Below are 19,715 nucleotides of genomic sequence, written 5' to 3' on the forward strand. Positions count from 1 at the left end.
TATAGGTTATAGATCAAACGACACAAATGACATATATATGAGCAGATGGCATTTAGAGCAAATGACGTATAGAAGAAATGATGTGATAGAGCAAATGGAACTAAAGCAAATGGAAATAGCGCCAACAGATCCATTTCACTTCATGCGGTCATATTAAGTTACTAGTAAATGTCGTAGTGACAACAGATCCATTTCACTTCATGCGGTCATATTAAGTTACTAGTAAATGTCGTGGTTCCAACAGATCTATTTCACTTAATGCAGTCATTTTAAGTTACTAGTAAATGTCGTAGTGCCAACAGATCCATTTCACTTAATGCGGTCATATTAAGTTACTAGTAAATGTCGTAGTGCCAACAGATCCATTTCACTTAATGCGGTCTTATTAAGTTACTAGTAAAACTATTTGCTTTCTTGCAATACCATCTACCGTATTCCTAGTCTACAGTTTTCTTGTTCTCACTGTATATTTGCCTAATCCTCCAGTTTCCTGGTCCCTGTCTAAACTTTACTCAGGGAGATTGATTTACAATGGAAACTTATTGAATGGTCGAGCACCATAATTATTTATACCCTGAAACTGCCCTGTGTCCGGGTTCTATGCAAATTTATTGCAACAGTCAAGCTTAAATGCAAATTCAAATTTTATTGTGCAAATTTGACAACATTTGGTTGGCTTAAGCTTAAAGATGGGATTAGAGTAGATAGGAGAACAAGGATGAATCTGAACCTGGCTCCGTGGTTGGTCTGGTTTCTCTCTCTCAGGGTTGTCTCCAACAAGACGGTTCGGCTGGATGTGATGGGAGATGGAAGAAACCAGATTATTGCGGATTTGAATCAGGATATTCTTGACAACTCTATACATAGAAATATTGCTCCTCAATCCAGGAAAACAAACTTGGATGAATTCATTTCTTAAAAGGAATTAAGATTCTTTCCCATTCTGATCTAATTACAATATCTTTGCAACCCAATATTTACAAACTATGCACTTTGTACGATCAAATTATCAAAGATTTACACCATCAGGTTGCAAATAAAAAGGGATTAAGAAATTTTAGTTTGTGGTAAAGACTTAATTCCAGTCATACAAGGAAAAAGAACTGACGAATCCTCATAAGAGTCAACTCACTCATTTTAAAATATTCAAACTAATCTAAGAACATATCCGTGGCTCTACCAAGATCGATCCTCAAACAAAATTTGACTATTAATCTGTATATTCAAAATAGTTTGTTTGTGCGCATGTATGTCCAATCATAACTCATAAACAACTTGGCCGATTTTCTTGACAATTTTAGTTGGGAATTTGGTTAAGTTGAAAATTCTAAGTTGAGATGGTCGATTTTTATTGGGAAATCTTAGTTTCCAGGGAATGTTGTGTTCCCAAGCTAATACTTTATCTGTATATGAAACGGTCAATAAGGTTAAGACGTGATAGATTTAAATCCAAAATGTATAAAGATGTATAAAAAGAAACTTTAAAACGCTTAAAGTTTTCAAAATACAGTTGACAAGTTTACTATAGATTTTATTCAAATGTATTCAGCATAATTTCTTTTCTTCCGTTCTCATTTTTATTCAATTTTACTTTGAGAAGGAAGAATCATTCCATTTTATAAAAGTAAAAAAAGAACAAAAATAAAACCAAATCTTCGGAGATGACAGGATTGTAGAATTTAGTTTCAGTTTAAAAGTTCCGACCTAAGTTTGCTCTGTATAGTCCTCAGCTCAGCAATGAACCTCAGGAATGTCCCCCGTGTGTTTGTTTGTTAGAGGATCATTATATACACAACCAACTATCCAGGAACACTCCATCCAGACATTTGCAAGATCCTACTCCCAAACCATCAAACTTTACTCCGGATACAACTTTAAACTCATTATCCTCCAGTCCTATCCCGGAGAAAACCCCTAAACCTGCTAAACTTGAGAATGTTGTTCCACTGCCACCTCACGCAATGGAATCTGATCCTACAACACCAACCTCATCATCTACAGAGAGACCGAGGAGTTCTTCATCAGAACCTTCAGTATCCTGTCCTCAGTCAAGTCCTAATCCAGGTTAATATATTCTCAAACTTTACCGAAATAACTGGTTAATTGATACTTTTTCCAGATTTCATTCTCAGTAATATTCTAACAGCAAACAACTGACAACTGAAAAGAGTTCCTTAAGCTATAAAAACGACGATATCTTCCATAATATTGATCAAATAAAGATGTTAAGGAAGAGGATGGAGGTGATTACTCCTCTCTTAACGGAGGGTTCCCTTGAAACTACAACAAAAGTCCCTTTAACTTGTTGTTATCTAGAACTATGTTTGAGTGAGAGCTGTGTAATGGCTGCTGGAACTATTCTCTCCTCCCTGGATAAGAGTGTAGATCCTTGTGAAGATTTTTATCAATTCTCTTGTGGAGGTTGGGAGCAGCGGAGCAGTAGCAACTCAGATAGGTTTCAGGTCAGATTATTAGTAATTAGCAATACAGGGGAAGGGTTGGGGGGGAGCAGTAGTAACTCAGATAGGTTTCAGGTCAGATTATTAGTAATTAGAAATACGGAGGCAGGGGAGGGGGAGCAGAGAAGTAGTAGTAACACCAGATAGGTTTCAGGTGAGATTATGAGAAATTAGAAATACAGGGGGGGGGAGCAGTAGCAACTCAGATAGGTTTCAGGTCAGATTATGAGAAATTAGAAATACTAAGGGGGGGGGGGAGTAGTAGCAACTCAGATAGGTTTCAGGTCAGATTATGAGAAATTAGAAATACAGAGGTGGGGGGGGAGGAAGTATAGAAGGAGTTTTAATAACTCAGATAGGTTTCAGGTCAGATTATGAGAAATTATAAATACAGAGGTGGGGGGGGAGGAAGTATAGAAGGAGTTTTAATAACTCAGATAGGTTTCAGGTCAGATTATCTGTAATCAGCTATAATAGGGGGGGGGGGTAGCAGAGGTTTATCAAGTTTAGCAAAATCAGATTGCAAAGATATATAGGAATAAGAAAATAAGAGTTTAAGGCGAGTAGTGTTCAGTTATCCGAATTCTTCTGAGTTGGATAGTTTTCAGCTTAGTTTCATTGTATAAATGTAATAACTCTAGATGGGCTTACTTGGACAGATTTATAACAGATTTAAACCTAAAATACATCTTTACATGTTCAAACTTGCACAAGTTCCAGAACAAACCCGTCATAAAGTCTTAAACCCATTCTTAATTAATTCAACTAGGCTTTTAGGGCGCTTCGCGCCCATCCTCTATTTAAATTGTGAGCATGTTCTTTTGTTTACATTTTAAAACAAAGAAGAGAAAAATTCGCGGATTTTCAAGAATTTAATTTTTTTTACAAAATTAAAAACCTTTAAAACACATTTTTTTAATTTTTATCATTCATAAACCTTCCCTGTGGTCACGTGATGTCCAAAAAAAAAAACTTGAGCCCGATCGGTTCAGCCGTTTTGACGTTTATTGGATACAAACAAACAAACAAACACCAAAACAGACAGACAAGCCAAATTTATATATAGATAGATAAAGGATATAACTACGATGCATATCAAGAATTCTCCATTGTCAATGTAGTTGTACATTCATTTCTGATTGAACCTCTGTTTCTAAAGTGCCTCTTAAACAAATATCTAAGTGTGATTGAATATATACCTTCTCTTCAAATTGACAATCTGCAATTATGTATGAACCATATATGTTATTGTTTTGTTTTTATATCCTTCTTTTCCCACTTTCAAAATGTTTTAAACCTGCTATTTGCAATAAAATCAATTTTTACTAAGTTGATGATAAAGTTTTGAGCTGCCAACTCAACTCAAAACTTTAATCAGTAGCTTGTAAATTACCTTTTTAGTAAAATGGGTCTGTGTGCACTGCACAATTGATGTGTTTTATGTTCATTAATTTAAAATCATAACTTGAGTGTAACATTCGTCCTCATATTCCACAGTTTCATGGGTCTCACTGCATGGTTCGTAGATCAAGCTAAAATGTTATCTCAGCGTTGTTTATCATGATTTTATGATTCAACTATAGTGTTATATAACAGGGTTTAGATGTATAACTGCATCAGCCACTTTATAAATCTTAGATAAAAACTGACGTAAAGATAGAATTTGCTTGAAGCACAAATACCGGGGTCTTGCAGGGATCCAGTACAAGATCAATGTTTGGTGTCTTGGATTACAAAAAACTGAGACCTTATTAAATATCAGGATTTGATGTCTTGAAGTACAAAATACTGAGGTCTTGTAAAGTTCCAGGATTTGATGTATTGGAGTACAAAATACTGAGGTCTTGTGAAGTTCCAGGATTTGATGTCTTGGAGTACAAAAAACTGAGGTCTTGTGAAGTTCCAGGATTTGGTGTCTTGAAGTACAAAATACTGAGGTCTTGTGAAGTTCCAGGATTTGGTGTCTTGGAGTACAAAATACTGAGATCTTGTGAAGTATCAGGATTTGGTGTCTTGGAGTACAAAATACTGAAGTCTTGTGAAATACCAGGATTTAATGTCTTGGAGTACAAAATACTGAAGCAGGATTTGGTGTCTTGGAGTACAAAATACTGAGATCTTGTGAAGTATCAGGATTTGGTGTCTTGGAGTACAAAATACTGAAGTCTTGTGAAATACCAGGATTTAATGTCTTGGAGTACAAAATACTGAAGTCTTGTGAAGTATAAGGTTTTTATGTCTTGGATTACAAAATACTGAAGTCTTGTGAAGTACCAGGATTTGATGTCTTGGAGTACAAAATACTGAAGTCTTGTGAAGTACCAGGAATTGATGTCTTGGAGTACAAAAACTGAGGTCTTGTGAAGTACCAGGATTTGATGTCTCGAAGTACAAAATACTAAAGTCATGTGAAGTATCAGGATTTGATGTCTTGGAGTACAAAATACTGAGGTCTTGTGAAGTGCCAGGATTTGATGTCTTGGAGTTCAAAAAAACTGAGGTCTTGTGAAATACCAGGAATTGATGTCTTGAAGTACAAAATACTGAAGTCTTGTGAAGTACCAGGATTTGATGTCTTGGAGTACAAAATACTGAAGTCTTGTGAAGTACCAGGATTTGATGTCTTGGAGTACAAAATACTGAAGTCTTGTGAAGTATCAGGATTTGATGTCTTGGATTACAAAATACTGAAGTCTTGTGAAGTATCAGACAGAAAGGGGTTTAAATAGATGATCCAGAATTAGTGTCTTGTAGTTAAAAACAATTGGATCTAGTAAAGGATCCGTATTTAGAGTATTGTAGTTCTAAACCTTGTTTTAAACAATCGGGTTGAAGTCTTGTACCAGCAAGCGTGTAAAAAAAGTGAATACATTTAGTAAAAAATGCTAAGAAGTATTTACAATGCATAGCAAATATTTTTTTAGACACTTAAATTGCGCTTGTGTACAATTTAACTTTCCTTTTATGTATATTTTCAAGATAACAGTTTTTTTGTTCCATGGCCCAAAAGGCTATTGGGTACATAAGTTAAGTAATAGTACAAGAAAATGACGGTTTTACACGTTTTGTTGAGGAAAAATCACTCCATACATATTCTCTATTCTGTTGCGATAAATAAAAAAAACATAATCTCTTTTCTTCTAAACATGTTTTTTTTAAAGAATTGAATTAAACTCTGTGTACAGACTTTACGGCAATAAAGATAAACTCAGACTTTACGGTAATAAAGATAAACTCAGACTTTTTCTGCACTATAAATAATCAAATTCGTGAAGGTCTTCCACAGTCTACACCATAGACTCATATTTTTTTTTTTTTTTTTTTTTTCTTAATCTTTCTAAAAAAATATTTCTTAAGTTTTTAAATAAGATACATGAAACATTATGAAAAGTTTAATACTTTTTGTTATTTCGCTGAACGCAAAACAAAACAAAGTACAAAGCTTAATTTGACATAATTAGATAAATTTCAAATTATGACAGCTAGTTTTTTTACTGAACTAAAAGTCTATAATACAGTACAGTAAAGTTCAGTTTACATTTCTATTTAGTGTCTCTAAGCCAAAATCTCTTTGGATTCATAAACAATTTTTGAATCTAGCCTGTCCACAGTACAAATGTTGATTCGGAAAATCAATGGAAAATGATTATTCAGAATACCTTCCTGGAACACCCATGATAAAAACATTTCAACACATTAATTTTGCTTTTCAAATAATGCAAAAAAATTTGACATTTCAAATTTTTCTTTGCTCTGTAGTCGTTGTTCTGAAAAAAAAATCATATTTTGAAAAACGATCCGCTCAAAAACCCTTGATGATTTCTAGAAAAAAAAACACGCTCTGATTTCCTGAATTGTTTAACAGTGTTTCCATAGAGACGAGATATGTAGATTGTAGGTCATTAACTTTATGCAAAGTTTTCAAATATTACAAATCATAAAAAAACTAAACTTCAAGAAAATATCCCTCCTTTCTTTTAGTAATTTTATTTTTAAATGTTGATTTCCATGCCACCATCTTTTTATCGTAGATTATGAATCTGAAAGATTTCGCGGGTTTTTGTCTTAAAACTTGATCTGAAGTTGGTTTTTATGATATGCTGCATGCAATATAGTTAAGTTAAGAACATAAATGTATTTTGTGGTTACATATATGTAATGTTACGTTGCAAACAAAAATGTGAATTTAATTATATGATTATATATATGTTGTATATGTATTTCACCACATGGCTTGAAACAAGGTGAAACAAAAAATAAAAATAAATAAAATGAAAAAAGTAAAAAAAATTTAATCAAAATTATTAAAAAATTATAGATTAATTGGTTAGTTCAGACATTTTTTGTTTACCCTGTAAACACTGAACACTGAACAGTACATATAGTAGAAGCCTAGAAAATATAATCTGTATTGACATAGATCTCTCATTAATCATATAATATGAGAAGCATACACATATATCATCAAATTACAACCCATCAATTCCTTATAGAACATGTTTAATACATTTCATGCGGTAAATTAAGAAGGGACTGTCGAGTGTCGAGTGTTAAGTGTCGACGTAACTTTAAGCGACCCTCAATGCCTGATTTCTAACGGTACTCTTAAAATCTTTAATGTATTGAAACAGTCGTTTTTCTCTCTTATATAGACATAACTTCCCTTATTTCCTTTATTTTCTTTGTTGACATTTATTGAGAACCACAAAAAAAATTTAAGAAAGGAAATAAAGGATGACTCTATCATTTACCCCAGAAAAGGATTTTATGATTTCTATTGTGGATTACGTCGAAACACCCTGTAATCATATTTTCATTCTGGTTTTTATTAATTATCTTATTAAATGTATTATTTAGCAGGAAGCCTGAAAAATGGAGATGATTTCGAAAACAATTCTTGTTTTGTTATAAATCATAGTTAAATATTTTGTAATAACAATTCTTCATTAGATTAAAACGGTTTAGGTTCAAGTTCTAAAATTTAATAATTATTTTTGAGTATGCAATAAAAAAAAATATCTAAATATGAAATAATTTCTTGATATTAGACATTTTTACTAGGAAGCATAAATGTCTATATTTGTAAGGAGAAGCAAGTTTAAATAACATCAGGATTTAATTGTAAAGTTTACTTCAGGTTTAAGATTACCAAGGTGAAGACTCTTATTTATCTATATTATCACGATGAACTTGAAATTTCGGTAATGGTGATGAACCAACCCTCTGTAGAGAATAAAAAGTAGATATTAATTCCAAATTTTATAGAAAATATATTTCGGTCTAGGTTGACCCTCGACAGCTCTCTTTTAGAAGTGAATGAAACGTAATATAGCTTGGTCGTTTTGGATGAACTTGTTTACTATTCAAATAGTAAACGTTAATTTTAAACCGATAAACTATAATGTAAATTGGACAGGGCAAATTTAATTATTTTCAACTACTTTACAGGGAAGTTCAGGGAATTTTTTATTTTATCAAGAGTTCCCAAGACTAATTTTGCCTACAAAACATCCAGAGCGCAGCAAGGGATGTTAGGTAAAAATTTTGATTTCCAAAAAAAGTATTTGTAAATAATTTTATCGTCTTTTGAGATGTAAATACCTGAAACATAGGTCGGTAAGGTCGGTCAAATACATAATAGAACTGGTTTCTCAACGGTTTTCAGAAAGAAAAACAAATATATCATTGATGCTGAGATACCATTTTAAAATTATGATGGTACTCGTAATCTTCTAGACAATTCCATTAATTCCTCCTGTAGACAATTCCATTAATTCCTCCTGTAGACAATTCCAATAGTTCCTCCTGTAGACAATTCCATTAATTCCTCCTGTAGATAATTCCATTATTTCTTCCTAAAGACAATTCCATTAATTCCTTCTGTTTTCTGGTGCTCACTGCAGGTGTAAATAGTTGTCCAATAAAACATTAACGAAAGGCAGCAGAAAGTGTGTCTTATCTAACAATTTCAGGGTTTTTTCTCTCTTTTATAAACTTCACAAAGAGTCTCTCGCCGAATCTCTGGATATAAACAATAAAGTATTTCAAATAAAATTCTTAGATATTATTAAAATTTGAACAATTCGATCTTTAAGGTTCTTTCGAAAGCATAAATAATTAAAATTCAAAAAAGAAATCTTTGTTAAGACAAAATCAAATTTCTTTTCAAGGAATAAAGTTCTTAAAAATCTGATGTTTCCAAAAGATTTTTAATTACGATCAACAAATGCTGAGATTTTTTACATTTTATATCAAGAGATATAAAGAAAAAAACAATATGTTTAAAAAACCAACGTAAGCAAAAGCTGTTTCTCTCCAGATTAAATAGAAACAATAATTCTCCGGAAAATCTTCTCTTTAATGTTCATAATTTCTCATGTCATTCTAAACCTTGGCATCTGGAAATATATATATATATGTATACCAAATGTATTCACTTCCTCTAAATATCTGCATCCTTACTCTTAGACTTTACTCCTCAACCTTTACCTTCATCCTTACTCTTAGACTTTACTTCTCATCCTTTACATTCATCCTTACTCTTAGACTTTACTTCTCATCCTTTACCTTCATCCTTACTATTCATCATTACTCTTCATTCTTACTCTTCATCCTTACTCTTCATACTTACTCTTCATCATTACTATTCATAATTACTCTTCATACTTACTCTTCATACTTACTCTTCATACTTACTCTTCATCCTTACTCTTCATCCTTACTCTTCATCCTTACTCTTCATGCTTACTCTTCATCCTTACTCTTCATCCTTACTCTGTATCCTTACTCTTTATCCTTACTCTTCATCCTAACTCTTCATCCTTACTCTTCATCCTTACTCTTCATCCTTACTCTTCATCCTTACTCTTCATCCACACTCTTCATCCTTACTCTTCATCCTTACTCTTTATCCTTACTCTTCATGCTTACTCTTCATCCTTACTCTTCATCCTTACTCTTCATCCTTACTCTTTATCCTTACTAGTCATTCTTACTCCTCATACATACTTTTTATCCTTACTCTTCATCCTTACTCTTCATCCTTATTCTTCATCCTTACTATTCATCCTTACTCTTCATCCTTACTAGTCATTCTTACTCCTCATACATACTCTTTATCCTTACTCTTCATCCTTACTCTTCATCCTTACTCTTCATCCAATTTCCTTTAACTTATCTAGTTTCAAGGTTTCTTCCAATATTTGTTCTCTGATGCTAATGTAAAGCCTGGATAAAGTATTAAGTGTAGAAGGATCTAATGTTGATTCATTACTATTCGGTCAATAGATTCCTTCCCTCTACCCGACATTAATATATTTCAAACTTTAGATATTTTAGATTAATATCTTTCTTTTCAGGACCACATTTTATTCACTTATACTTGTCTTTCGCCAAAACCGGGGGAATCTGCAGATGTATTAGGAATTAAAACTCTTTTTCTCTAAATTATTTGTGTTTAGTTCATAACCTTAATAACCTGGTTCTGTGTTAACTATCCGTAACTTTGACTGTTTCTTTCCAAGTGTTAGAAAGAGCAAAGTAGACCTTCCATTTCAAGAGTGGCAAGGCCGATTCCAAACAGTCACTTTAAAGCTTTGTCTGATAAAGAATAAAAGAGATCTCTAAAGTTTTTTTTTATAAAATTGATTATTTTCAACCATTGTCTTCTATACAAGTGACTTGCGGATTTCTCGCTACAGGAACAATGGAAGAATTGTAAAAATAAACCTCTTTTCAAAGGAGAAAAACGACACTATCTTTCATGTTGATCAGATAAAGATTTAAGTGTACAGTTGTGAATCAGGCATTCCGCTCTTTAAAGGGAGGGTCGATAGAAATTACAACAGCAGTTCCTTTTATTAGATCACAACTTTATAATTTGATTTGATGGAATAAACCTTTCTAGCTCCATCCTTGTGTTCTGCTTGTTTTAGTATAATATTCTAGCTCCATCCCTGTGTTCTGCTTGTGTTAGTATAATATCCTAGCTCCATCCTTGTGTTCTGCTTGTGTTAGTATAATATTCTAGCTCCATTCTTGTGTTAGTATAATTTTCTAGCTCCATCCCTGTGTTCTGCTTGTGTTAGTATAATATCCTAGCTCCATCCTTGTGTTCTGCTTGTGTTAATATAATATTCTAGCTCCATCCCTGTGTTCTGCTTGTGTCAGTATAATATTTTAGCTCCATCCTTGTGTTCTGCTTGTGTTAGTATAATATTCTAGCTCTATCCTTGTGATCTCCTTGTGTTAGTATAAAATTCTAGCTCCATCCTTCTGTTCTGCTTGTGTTAATATATTATTCTAGCTCCATCCTTGTGATCTGCTTGTGTTAGTATAATATTCTAGCTCCATCCTTGTGTTCTGCTTGTGCTAGTATAATATTCTAGCTCCATCCTTGTGTTCTGCTTGTGTTAGTATAATATTCTAGCTCCATCCTTGTGTTCTGCTTGTGTTAGTATAATATTCTAGCTCCATCCTTGTGTCCTGCTTGTGTTAGTATAATATTCTAGCTCCATCCTTGTGATCTGCTTGTGTTAGTATAATATTCTAGCTCCATCCTTGTGTTCTGCTTGTGTTAGTATAATATTCTAGCTCCATCCTTGTGTTCTGCTTGTGTTAGTATAATATTCTGTGAAAAGCATGAAAATCTGGATTTGAAGATTCTAGGAATTGAATATTTTGACTTTAACTCCTTTAGCATTCGGAATCAATCTTTCAATTTTATAAATCATGTATTCTGAGTAAACTAGAAAATAAATATATTTTCACAGTGTCTGACAGAATCACAACGTTGCGGGAAAAATTCTTTTCTACATTTTATCTTTAAAGAGACTTTTGAATTAAATTTAAGCAAATATATACATCATCTTAACGTTTATGTGAGTAAGAATATGGAAGAAATTTTCGTTTTTCGATCTAAAACAGTGTTTAGACTATTTCCCTGTAGCTTAAACTCGCAAGTTACATACTTTATAAAGAAACCATTAGTTACAATCTTTATAAAGAAACCATAAGTTACATACTTTATAAAGAAACCATTAGTTACAATCTTTATAAAGAAACCATAAGTTACATACTTTATAAAGAAACCATAAGTTACATACTTTATAAAGAAACCCTAAGTTACATACTTTATAAAGAAACCATAAGTTACATACTTTATAAAGAAACCATTATCGAAAAAGATATCAAAAATACAGCTGGAAAAAAGAAATATTTTTGACCTGAAACAATTTAAAGGGCACCGTTATAAAACATACAATTCTTTTAAAACTTAAAATTTGTCTATAGTCCCATTAAGAGATGGATTTAAATATTGGAAAGGTGGTAAACATTTCGTCTTTTGAAAATGTGTGCCCTCTCCATTCCTAATATTTCTAATACTATGCAAAAATATGTATATGAATAAGAATTTCTAAATATCAACTTATGAAAATTCTCTTTCATTCTTTTTCTGAAGAGAATTTGTAATTTCAGGCGATAGACAGGAGGAACCAGAATATTCTACATTCTATACTTACACAGGATAAACAGGTTAGTCACTGCAGGGTTCAACCAGACTAATATCCTTGCTATTTAACCAGACTAATACCCTTGTTATTGCAACAAGACTAATATACCTGTTATTCAACCAGACTAATATACTTGTTGTTCAACCAGACTAATATACTTGTTATTGCAACCAGACTAATATAAATGTTATTCAACCAACCTAATATACTTGTCATTTAACCAGACCAATATGCATGTTATTCAAAAAGACAAATATTCTTGTTAATCAACCAGACTAATATACTTGTCAATTAACCAGACTAATATCCTTGTTATTGCAACCAGACTAATATACCTGTTATTCAACCAGACTAATATACCTGTTATTCAACCAGACTAATATACTTGTTGTTCAAACAGACTAATATACTTGTTATTGCAACCAGACGAATATACTTGTTATTCAACCAGACTAATATACTTGTCATTTAACCAGACCAATATGCTTGTTATTCAACCAGATTAATATACATTTTATTCAACCAGACTAGTATTCTTGTTATTCAACCAGACTATTATACTTGTTAATCAACCAGACTAATATCCCTGTTATTCAGTGTCTATGCTAACCTGGATACTTATATTCATATCTGTGCAATTTGCTGAAGAATTTAAATTTACATTTCCTAAAGCTGCTAGCACAGTACATATCTCATCTAAAAGCTCCGAATTGTTTCGGTCGGAATATTTTATCAAACCTTAAAATTTCATCTCGTCTATAAACATAAAAGGAAAGAATTGGAAAAAGGAAATGTTTCTGGAATTTATCTAAAACTAAAAAAAGCTGAATGTTGTCGGGAAAACATTTTCATTTTGACAGTTTAAACCTTTCTTAAAATTAAAATTGGACTTTTAGAACTTCAGCCAAGAGAGAACTTTACATTCTTACATCCTAGATCGGAAGAAATTGAAATACATGTTTACTCGATAAATAAGATTTGAAATATTTTATCTTTAAAGGGAGTGTTCGCGAAAAATAAAAGGGGGTATAGGCTTCCGGCGATGAATAATCGCTTCTGATCGCTACTAATCTTACTTTTATCTGTTGCGTCTATATGGAGAAAATTGTTTAAAACGTCTCATACCGAAGAACGAAGCGTTTATACAAATTGAGGAAGTTGGAACATACGACTTGGATCGTAAAAAAATCAAATCAATATCAAACAAATAATTTAGATATTAAATCCTATAGTCATCGATTATTTTTCGACGCATTTGTATATAGTTGATATTTCATAATATTTTTTATTTTGTGTTTTTTAAAATTAATATTTCGCTTACAACTTGTTTTCACGACTGGCGCATTCCCGGAAAATATGGAAAATGTCGTCTTCATTATCAAAATCCTCGAATCAGGAATGAGTGTTTTCAAAAGTCACTCTCGGCTCATAGAAAGTAACAAATATTATGAAACATTAATTATATACGAATGCGTCGAAAAATAATCGATGACTATAAGTTGTAATATCTGAATGCTTTGTTTGGAATTAAATTGATTTTGTTACGATCCGAGTCGTATGTTGCAACTTTCTGATTTTGTAAGGAATTTACGTTCTTCGGTATGAGCCTTTTTAACAATTTTCTCATTGAAGACGCAAGCGATCAAAAGCGATTATTTATTGCCGTAAGCCTATACCCTTTTTCATTTTTCGCGAACACTCCCTTTAAGATTGCAGTGTCAAGAAAATAGGTATGCAATTTCGGATTTATGCAAAGCTGTCAGAATAAAATTGTAAAAAAGGATTCTTTTCTTCATACAAAATAAAAACATTTGAGTACATGTTATCCTTTTAGCTTTCTACAACTTAATAACTTTTATACTATGTGAATTAAAATAACAAAAGGTAAAAAATAATCTTAATTCTGATTTTGGTTTCAACTTTATCAAACAGTAGAAACATTTTCATGCAAAAACTGTGAGATATTTCCAAAAGAATAATAAAATTTTCTTTTTTTAGGAAAATGTATCAGTTGCTGAAGAAAAAGCGAAAACTTTCTATAGGAAAACTTGACATGTTTAACCCGTATTAGTCATGTCAGATTCACGACGGTACCCTTTTAAACCTGAACATTTCTTTGCTTATCTCTGCAGCATAAAACCACCAGTCACTTTTGCAGAAAAACCACAAAAAATTATGAAAATAATCAATTTTTAGAGAAAAATAAGTTTATATCATTCATTCTTCATGAGACAAAGGTTGGAAGGATACCATTATGAATCGGACGAAGAATATGACTTCAAATTCAATTCACTTTAAGATAAAATAAATATTTATGATGGAAAATGAACATTTAACAATCCAACATATTGATATTTTGAATATTCTAAGCTAAGTTTTAAAAAATTATTATTTTTGATTGAAAATGTGAACGTTTTCCAGATCCTGTATTCAAGATAGGCAAGGTGTTATTGCCGAGGATCTTAATAATTTACAGGTAGTACTCGCACAGTTTTTCCTCGGCCCGAGTGTTTCTGATTTTAAAATGCAGTTTCTCCTCCTTGTGAGATGGTTTTATAAAAGACCAAGGTTCTGGTTATCTAGATAAATTTGATGACCAAATTGTAGAATTGTCAATATCTCAGTGTTTCTCAGAAAGTAAACTACCTGAGAACTGAACTTTTGCATTCTTTTAACGAATGTTAAGCAGCATACTTCCAGCAGTACATTGTGTACTGTAAACACACAAACTGAACTTCCTAATATAGAGATAAAATATCCCATAAGGAGGCTGGACTTCTTTTATAAAAAATTAGAAAGGCTTCTGAGGAAGTTCAATTTTGGGCTGAGGAAATACAGTGCAAAACTCATAAGTTAACTTTGATTCCCTCAATACACAGTATGCGCGGCGTGGAGACGAAGTGAGATTTTTATGTGGAAAATTTACCAAACTAGAACCATGCACACTTCATGTTTTGGTTAATCTGGGTTAATTTTGCTATAGAGTACAAATATTTGTTTTAAGAATACAAGAAGTAAGAATACAAGATCAAGAAGGAGTAAAGTAAAAATACAATTTGGTAGATCAAGAAGTAGTAAAGTAAGAATACAATTTGGTAGATCAAGAAGTAGTAAAGTAAGAATACAATTTGAAAGATCATGAAGAAGTAAAGTAAGAATACAATTTGAAAGATCATGAAGGAGGAAAGTAAGAATACAATTTGGAAGATCATGAAGGAGTAAAGTAAGAATACAATTTGGTAGATCAAGAAGTAGTAAAGTAAGAATACAATTTGAAAGATCATGAAGGAGTAAAGTAAGAATATAATTTGAAAGATCATGAAGGAGTAAAGTAAGAATATAATTTGGAAAATAATGAAGGAGTAAAGTAAGAATATAATTTGGAAAATCATGAAGTAGTAAAGTAAGAATATAATTTGGAAGATTAAGAAGAAGTAAAGTAAGAATACATTTGGTAGATCAAGGAGGAGTAAAGTAAGAATACAATTACAAATTAGAGTTGAACAAAAGATATATATTCTATTGTTAGCTCTTGTAAACATACAAGAAGTAGAACTCAATTCTCTTCAGACAGTTTACATATTGTTTAGAATTTCTAGTATTCATCCCAGCAAATCCCAGCCCATCACAGCACATCCCAGTACATCCCAGCACATCCCAGCACAATTTACAGCACATTCAAGCACATCCCAGCACATCCCAGCACATCCCAGCACAATCCAGGATATCCAAGCACATTCAAGCATATCCCAGCACATCCCAGCACAATCCAGGACATCCAAGCACATTCAAGCATATCCCAGCACATCCCAGCACATCCCAGCACATCCCAGCACATCCCAGCACATCCCAGCACATCCCAGCACATCCATCCCAGCACATCCCAGCACATTCAAGCACATTCAAGCACATCCCAGCACAATCCAGGACATCCAAGCACATTCAAGGACATCCCAGCACATCCCAGCACAATCCAGGACATCCAAGCACATCCCAGCACAATCAAGGGCATCCAAGCACATCCCAGCACATCCCAGCACATCCCAGCACATCCCAGCACATCCCAGCACAATCTTAGCACATTCTAACACATCCTAGAACATCCTAGTACATCCCAGCACATTCCAGCACATCAGAACACATCCCAGCACATCCCAGCACATCCCTTATTAAATAAGATTTCATTTCTCGTTGCGGCCATTATATAGAAAAAATACAACTTTTAATATTATCTTAATTTGTTCTAGTTGATCAGGCCTTTAATACGGTCCGTCTAACCTTTGGGATAATATCATTAGATTCTGACCAGTGATAAATAGATTAATCCTTGGGAGGAAAAGTTATTAAGTTAACCTATTCTAGATAGTTATACAGTTTAAACCTATTCTAGGCAGTTATACAGTTTAAACCTGTTCTAGACAGTTGTACAGTTTAAATCTATTCTAGACAGTTATACAGTTTAAACCTATTCTAGAAAGTTATACAGTTTAAACCTATTCTAGATAGTTATACAGTTTAAACCTATTCTAGACAGTTGTACAGTTTAAACCTATTCTAGACAGTTATACAGTTTAAACCTATTCTAGATAGTTATACAGTTTAAACCTATTCTAGACAGTTGTACAGTTTAAACCTATTCTAGATAGTTATACAGTCTAAACCTATTCTAGACAGTTATACAGTTTAAACCTATTCTAGACAGTTGTACAGTTTAAACCTATTCTAGACAGTTGTACAGTTTAAACCTATTCTAGACAGTTGTACAATTTAAACCTATTCTAGACAGTTGTACAATTTAAACCTATTCTAGACAGTTATACAGTTTAAACCTATTCTAGACAGTTATACAGTTTAAACCTATTCTAGACAGTTATACAGTTTGTTGGGGGGTGGAATGTATCAGGCGACTATAATGTCTCTATGGATATCAAGGAAAGAATATTCAGGTTAGAATTAAACAATTTTATTTTTTAGAAAATTCAAAGTAATTTCTTTTTTAACAAATTGTCATTTCTAAAGTTCCCATGTTATCAAATTACTGGCTTGGTTCGGAAACATCAAATACAAACTATTTGTAAAAAATCCTGATTTTAGAGGAACTGAAGATATTTCCCTAGTGACCCTCCGGCCAAGCAAAGATAGCAATTCCCTTAAACCTTAATCGGATCAATGATGTGGAAAATATCTTCGTTTTCCTGACTCGAAAAGTGTTTAATTCTGATCATTTCTCCATTGTTTCTTGTTAGCAAGAAATTCCAAATAAAAATCAACACTTTAAATAAACAAAACCAGTTTTCAAGGGAACCGTTTTGAATCGAGCATTGCCATCTTTGCCTAGAGGGTAACTTTCAGCAACGTAAAATCAAAAGCAACATCGAACTGTGAACTGTAATCTATTTAACAGAAAATAAGACATGATTACACTTTTTCTCCAAAGATTTTGTCACAGCACAATTCACTTCAAAAGTTAAATAATACTTACTTGAATAAAAATATGTTTTGGTTGGCTTAAAACAACATTACCCCTGTTCGTGCTGTTCTATAATTTACTCAAAAAATACAGTGAAACCTATAAAACTGTGGAATAGGAAGAAGATATTTAAACAATATATGAGAATTTGATGCAAATAAAGCAAATTTTCTTGAAAACCAACTTAATAAGGTTTTATCAAGAGCACATTTGCTTAACTTCATGTTCTTTGGATTATTTAAAGTCATAACTTGAGTCTAACAGTCGTCTTCCTTCCACAGTTTGATGGATCTCACTGTATTATAATTTTTTCTATTATATCCGTAACTCTGTTTTCAAAATTTGTGTGCTTCTTTTATGGTTATTTTTCCTGCCATTAAACCTGATTTCATTGTGATTTCCTAAAAAAATGTAAACGAAAGAAAAATTGGTCTTTTTTAAAAGGACTTCAATGGATTACATTTTTTTCTCGTTTTTTTATATTGAAGTTTTTTTCAAATACGTTTTCTCGTGACTTTAATGGATAGATTCTCATTGCAACGTTTAAACTTGATATCACCGTCGTTTGTACTTTTGAGAAATGTTCCAAGGAATTTTTCATCAAAGAATACAAAAAAATGGCAATATAAATGATATATATGATTTTTTTCCAGATTACAGAATATGTTGGGCGTGTCCGCTCTTTTTACCTGGGGTGTGGTACCTGAGAACAATACTAATCATCTTGCTGTAGTCCCAGGGGGATGGGTTGAAGAGAATCTCCAGGTATATGTAGAGTATTAAAGAGAATCTCCAGGTATATCTAGAGTATTGAGGAGAATCTCAAGGTATATCTAGAGTATAGAGGAGACTCTCCAGGTATTTCTACAGTATTGAGGAGAATCTCCAGGTTTATCTAGAGTATTAAGGAGAATCTCTAGGTGTATCTAAAGTATTGAGGATAATCTCCAGGTATATCTAAAGTATTGAGGAGAATCTCCAGGTATATCTAGAGTATTGAGAATAATCTCCAGGTATATCTAGAATATTGAGGATAATATCCAGGTATATCTAGAATATTGAGGATAATCTCCAGGTATATCTAGAGTATTAAGGAGAATCTCCAGGTGTATCTAAAGTATTGAGGATAATCTCCAGGTATATCTAGAATATTGAGGATAATCTCCAGGTATATCTAGAGTATTAAGGAGAATCTCCAGGTGTATCTAAAGTATTGAGGATAATCTCCAGGTATATCTAAAGTATTGAGGAGAATCTCCAGGTATATCTAGAGTATTGAGGATAATCTCCAGGTATATCTAGAGTATTGAGGATAATATTCAGGTATATCTAGAGTATTAAGAATAATCTCCAGGTATATCTAGAGTATTGAGGATAATCTCCAGGTATACCTAGAGTTTAGAGGAAACTGTACTTATATCCCAGAGATAACTTAGCTTGAATAGAATAGACTAAATTCGACCTTGGCATCGATGAATAAGTTTAGCCTGTGACAAAAAGAAAATATGTATCCATTATCCAACGTTTAAGATTGAACCGTATAGGTGTTTGAGCACTGGCATCACAGATTTACGATACAACATTTTTGCTCTCTGAAACCTTTGCTCATATCTTTGAACTGCAAATACATAATTCTCACACAAATTAATAAGATATAATATGTATTCTGTTAAATCTTATAATCAAAGTTTAAAAAATCAAAGGTTTACACTATAAAGTTACAAATGTATTGAAATGTGAATGAATCAATTTCTTTATACGATTTAGGAGTCCGGAACTTACATAGATCTCATGGTTGGGATTGGATTCATGCTCCAGGTAGATCATTAAAACAGTTTCGGAGTTTTAACCGTTTTTTTATCATTTTAAAACGTTAAATTTACAAAAAAAAGAATATTATTCCAGGAAGCTGCCAAGTGTCCCCCCGTGGAGTATGTTTATGATCTGGACCTAGAGCTCTCAGACGGGGAGAGTGTAAACGAGATTGTTGAAGTTGATTACGAGTACAGATATGATATAAATGTAAGATAACTAGTACAGATTTGATATAAATGTAAGATAACTAGTACAGATATGATATAACTGTAAGATTATTAGTACAGATATGATATACATGTAAGATTACTAGTACAGATATGATATAAATGTAATATTACGAGTACAGATATGATATAAATGTAAGATTACGAGTACAGCTATGATATAAATGTAATATTACGAGTACAGATATGATATAAATGTAAGATTACTAGTACAGATATGATATAAATGTAA

At 32.4% G+C, this 19,715-nt stretch overlaps 1 protein-coding gene across 3 annotated transcripts in view; it reads left to right on the plus strand.

Annotated features, from left to right (window-relative positions):
- Positions 1-506: 506 nt before the first annotated feature.
- LOC111715440 (endothelin-converting enzyme homolog) overlaps positions 507-19,715 on the plus strand; it is a 42,323-nt gene continuing 23,114 nt past the window's right edge. The window contains exons 1-10 of one of the 3 annotated variants that reach the window (XM_023490761.1): positions 507-888; positions 1,724-2,064; positions 2,317-2,462; positions 11,937-11,993; positions 13,970-14,013; positions 14,393-14,447; positions 16,838-16,917; positions 18,095-18,206; positions 19,209-19,259; positions 19,347-19,463. In XM_023490761.1, coding sequence (XP_023346529.1) covers positions 719-888; positions 1,724-2,064; positions 2,317-2,462; positions 11,937-11,993; positions 13,970-14,013; positions 14,393-14,447; positions 16,838-16,917; positions 18,095-18,206; positions 19,209-19,259; positions 19,347-19,463 — 1,173 coding nt within the window. In that variant the 5' untranslated portion in view covers positions 507-718. Of the gene's footprint in view, positions 889-1,723; positions 2,065-2,316; positions 2,463-2,653; positions 2,677-2,720; positions 2,744-11,936; positions 11,994-13,969; positions 14,014-14,392; positions 14,448-16,837; positions 16,918-18,094; positions 18,207-19,208; positions 19,260-19,346; positions 19,464-19,715 lie in introns of those variants that run through there. The other 2 variants (XM_023490763.1, XM_023490762.1) reach the window with 2 other exon arrangements.

This window comes from Eurytemora carolleeae, unplaced genomic scaffold (genome assembly GCF_000591075.1).
Source record: "Eurytemora carolleeae unplaced genomic scaffold, Eaff_2.0 scaffold1786, whole genome shotgun sequence".
Lineage (NCBI taxonomy): Eukaryota > Metazoa > Arthropoda > Copepoda > Calanoida > Temoridae > Eurytemora > Eurytemora carolleeae.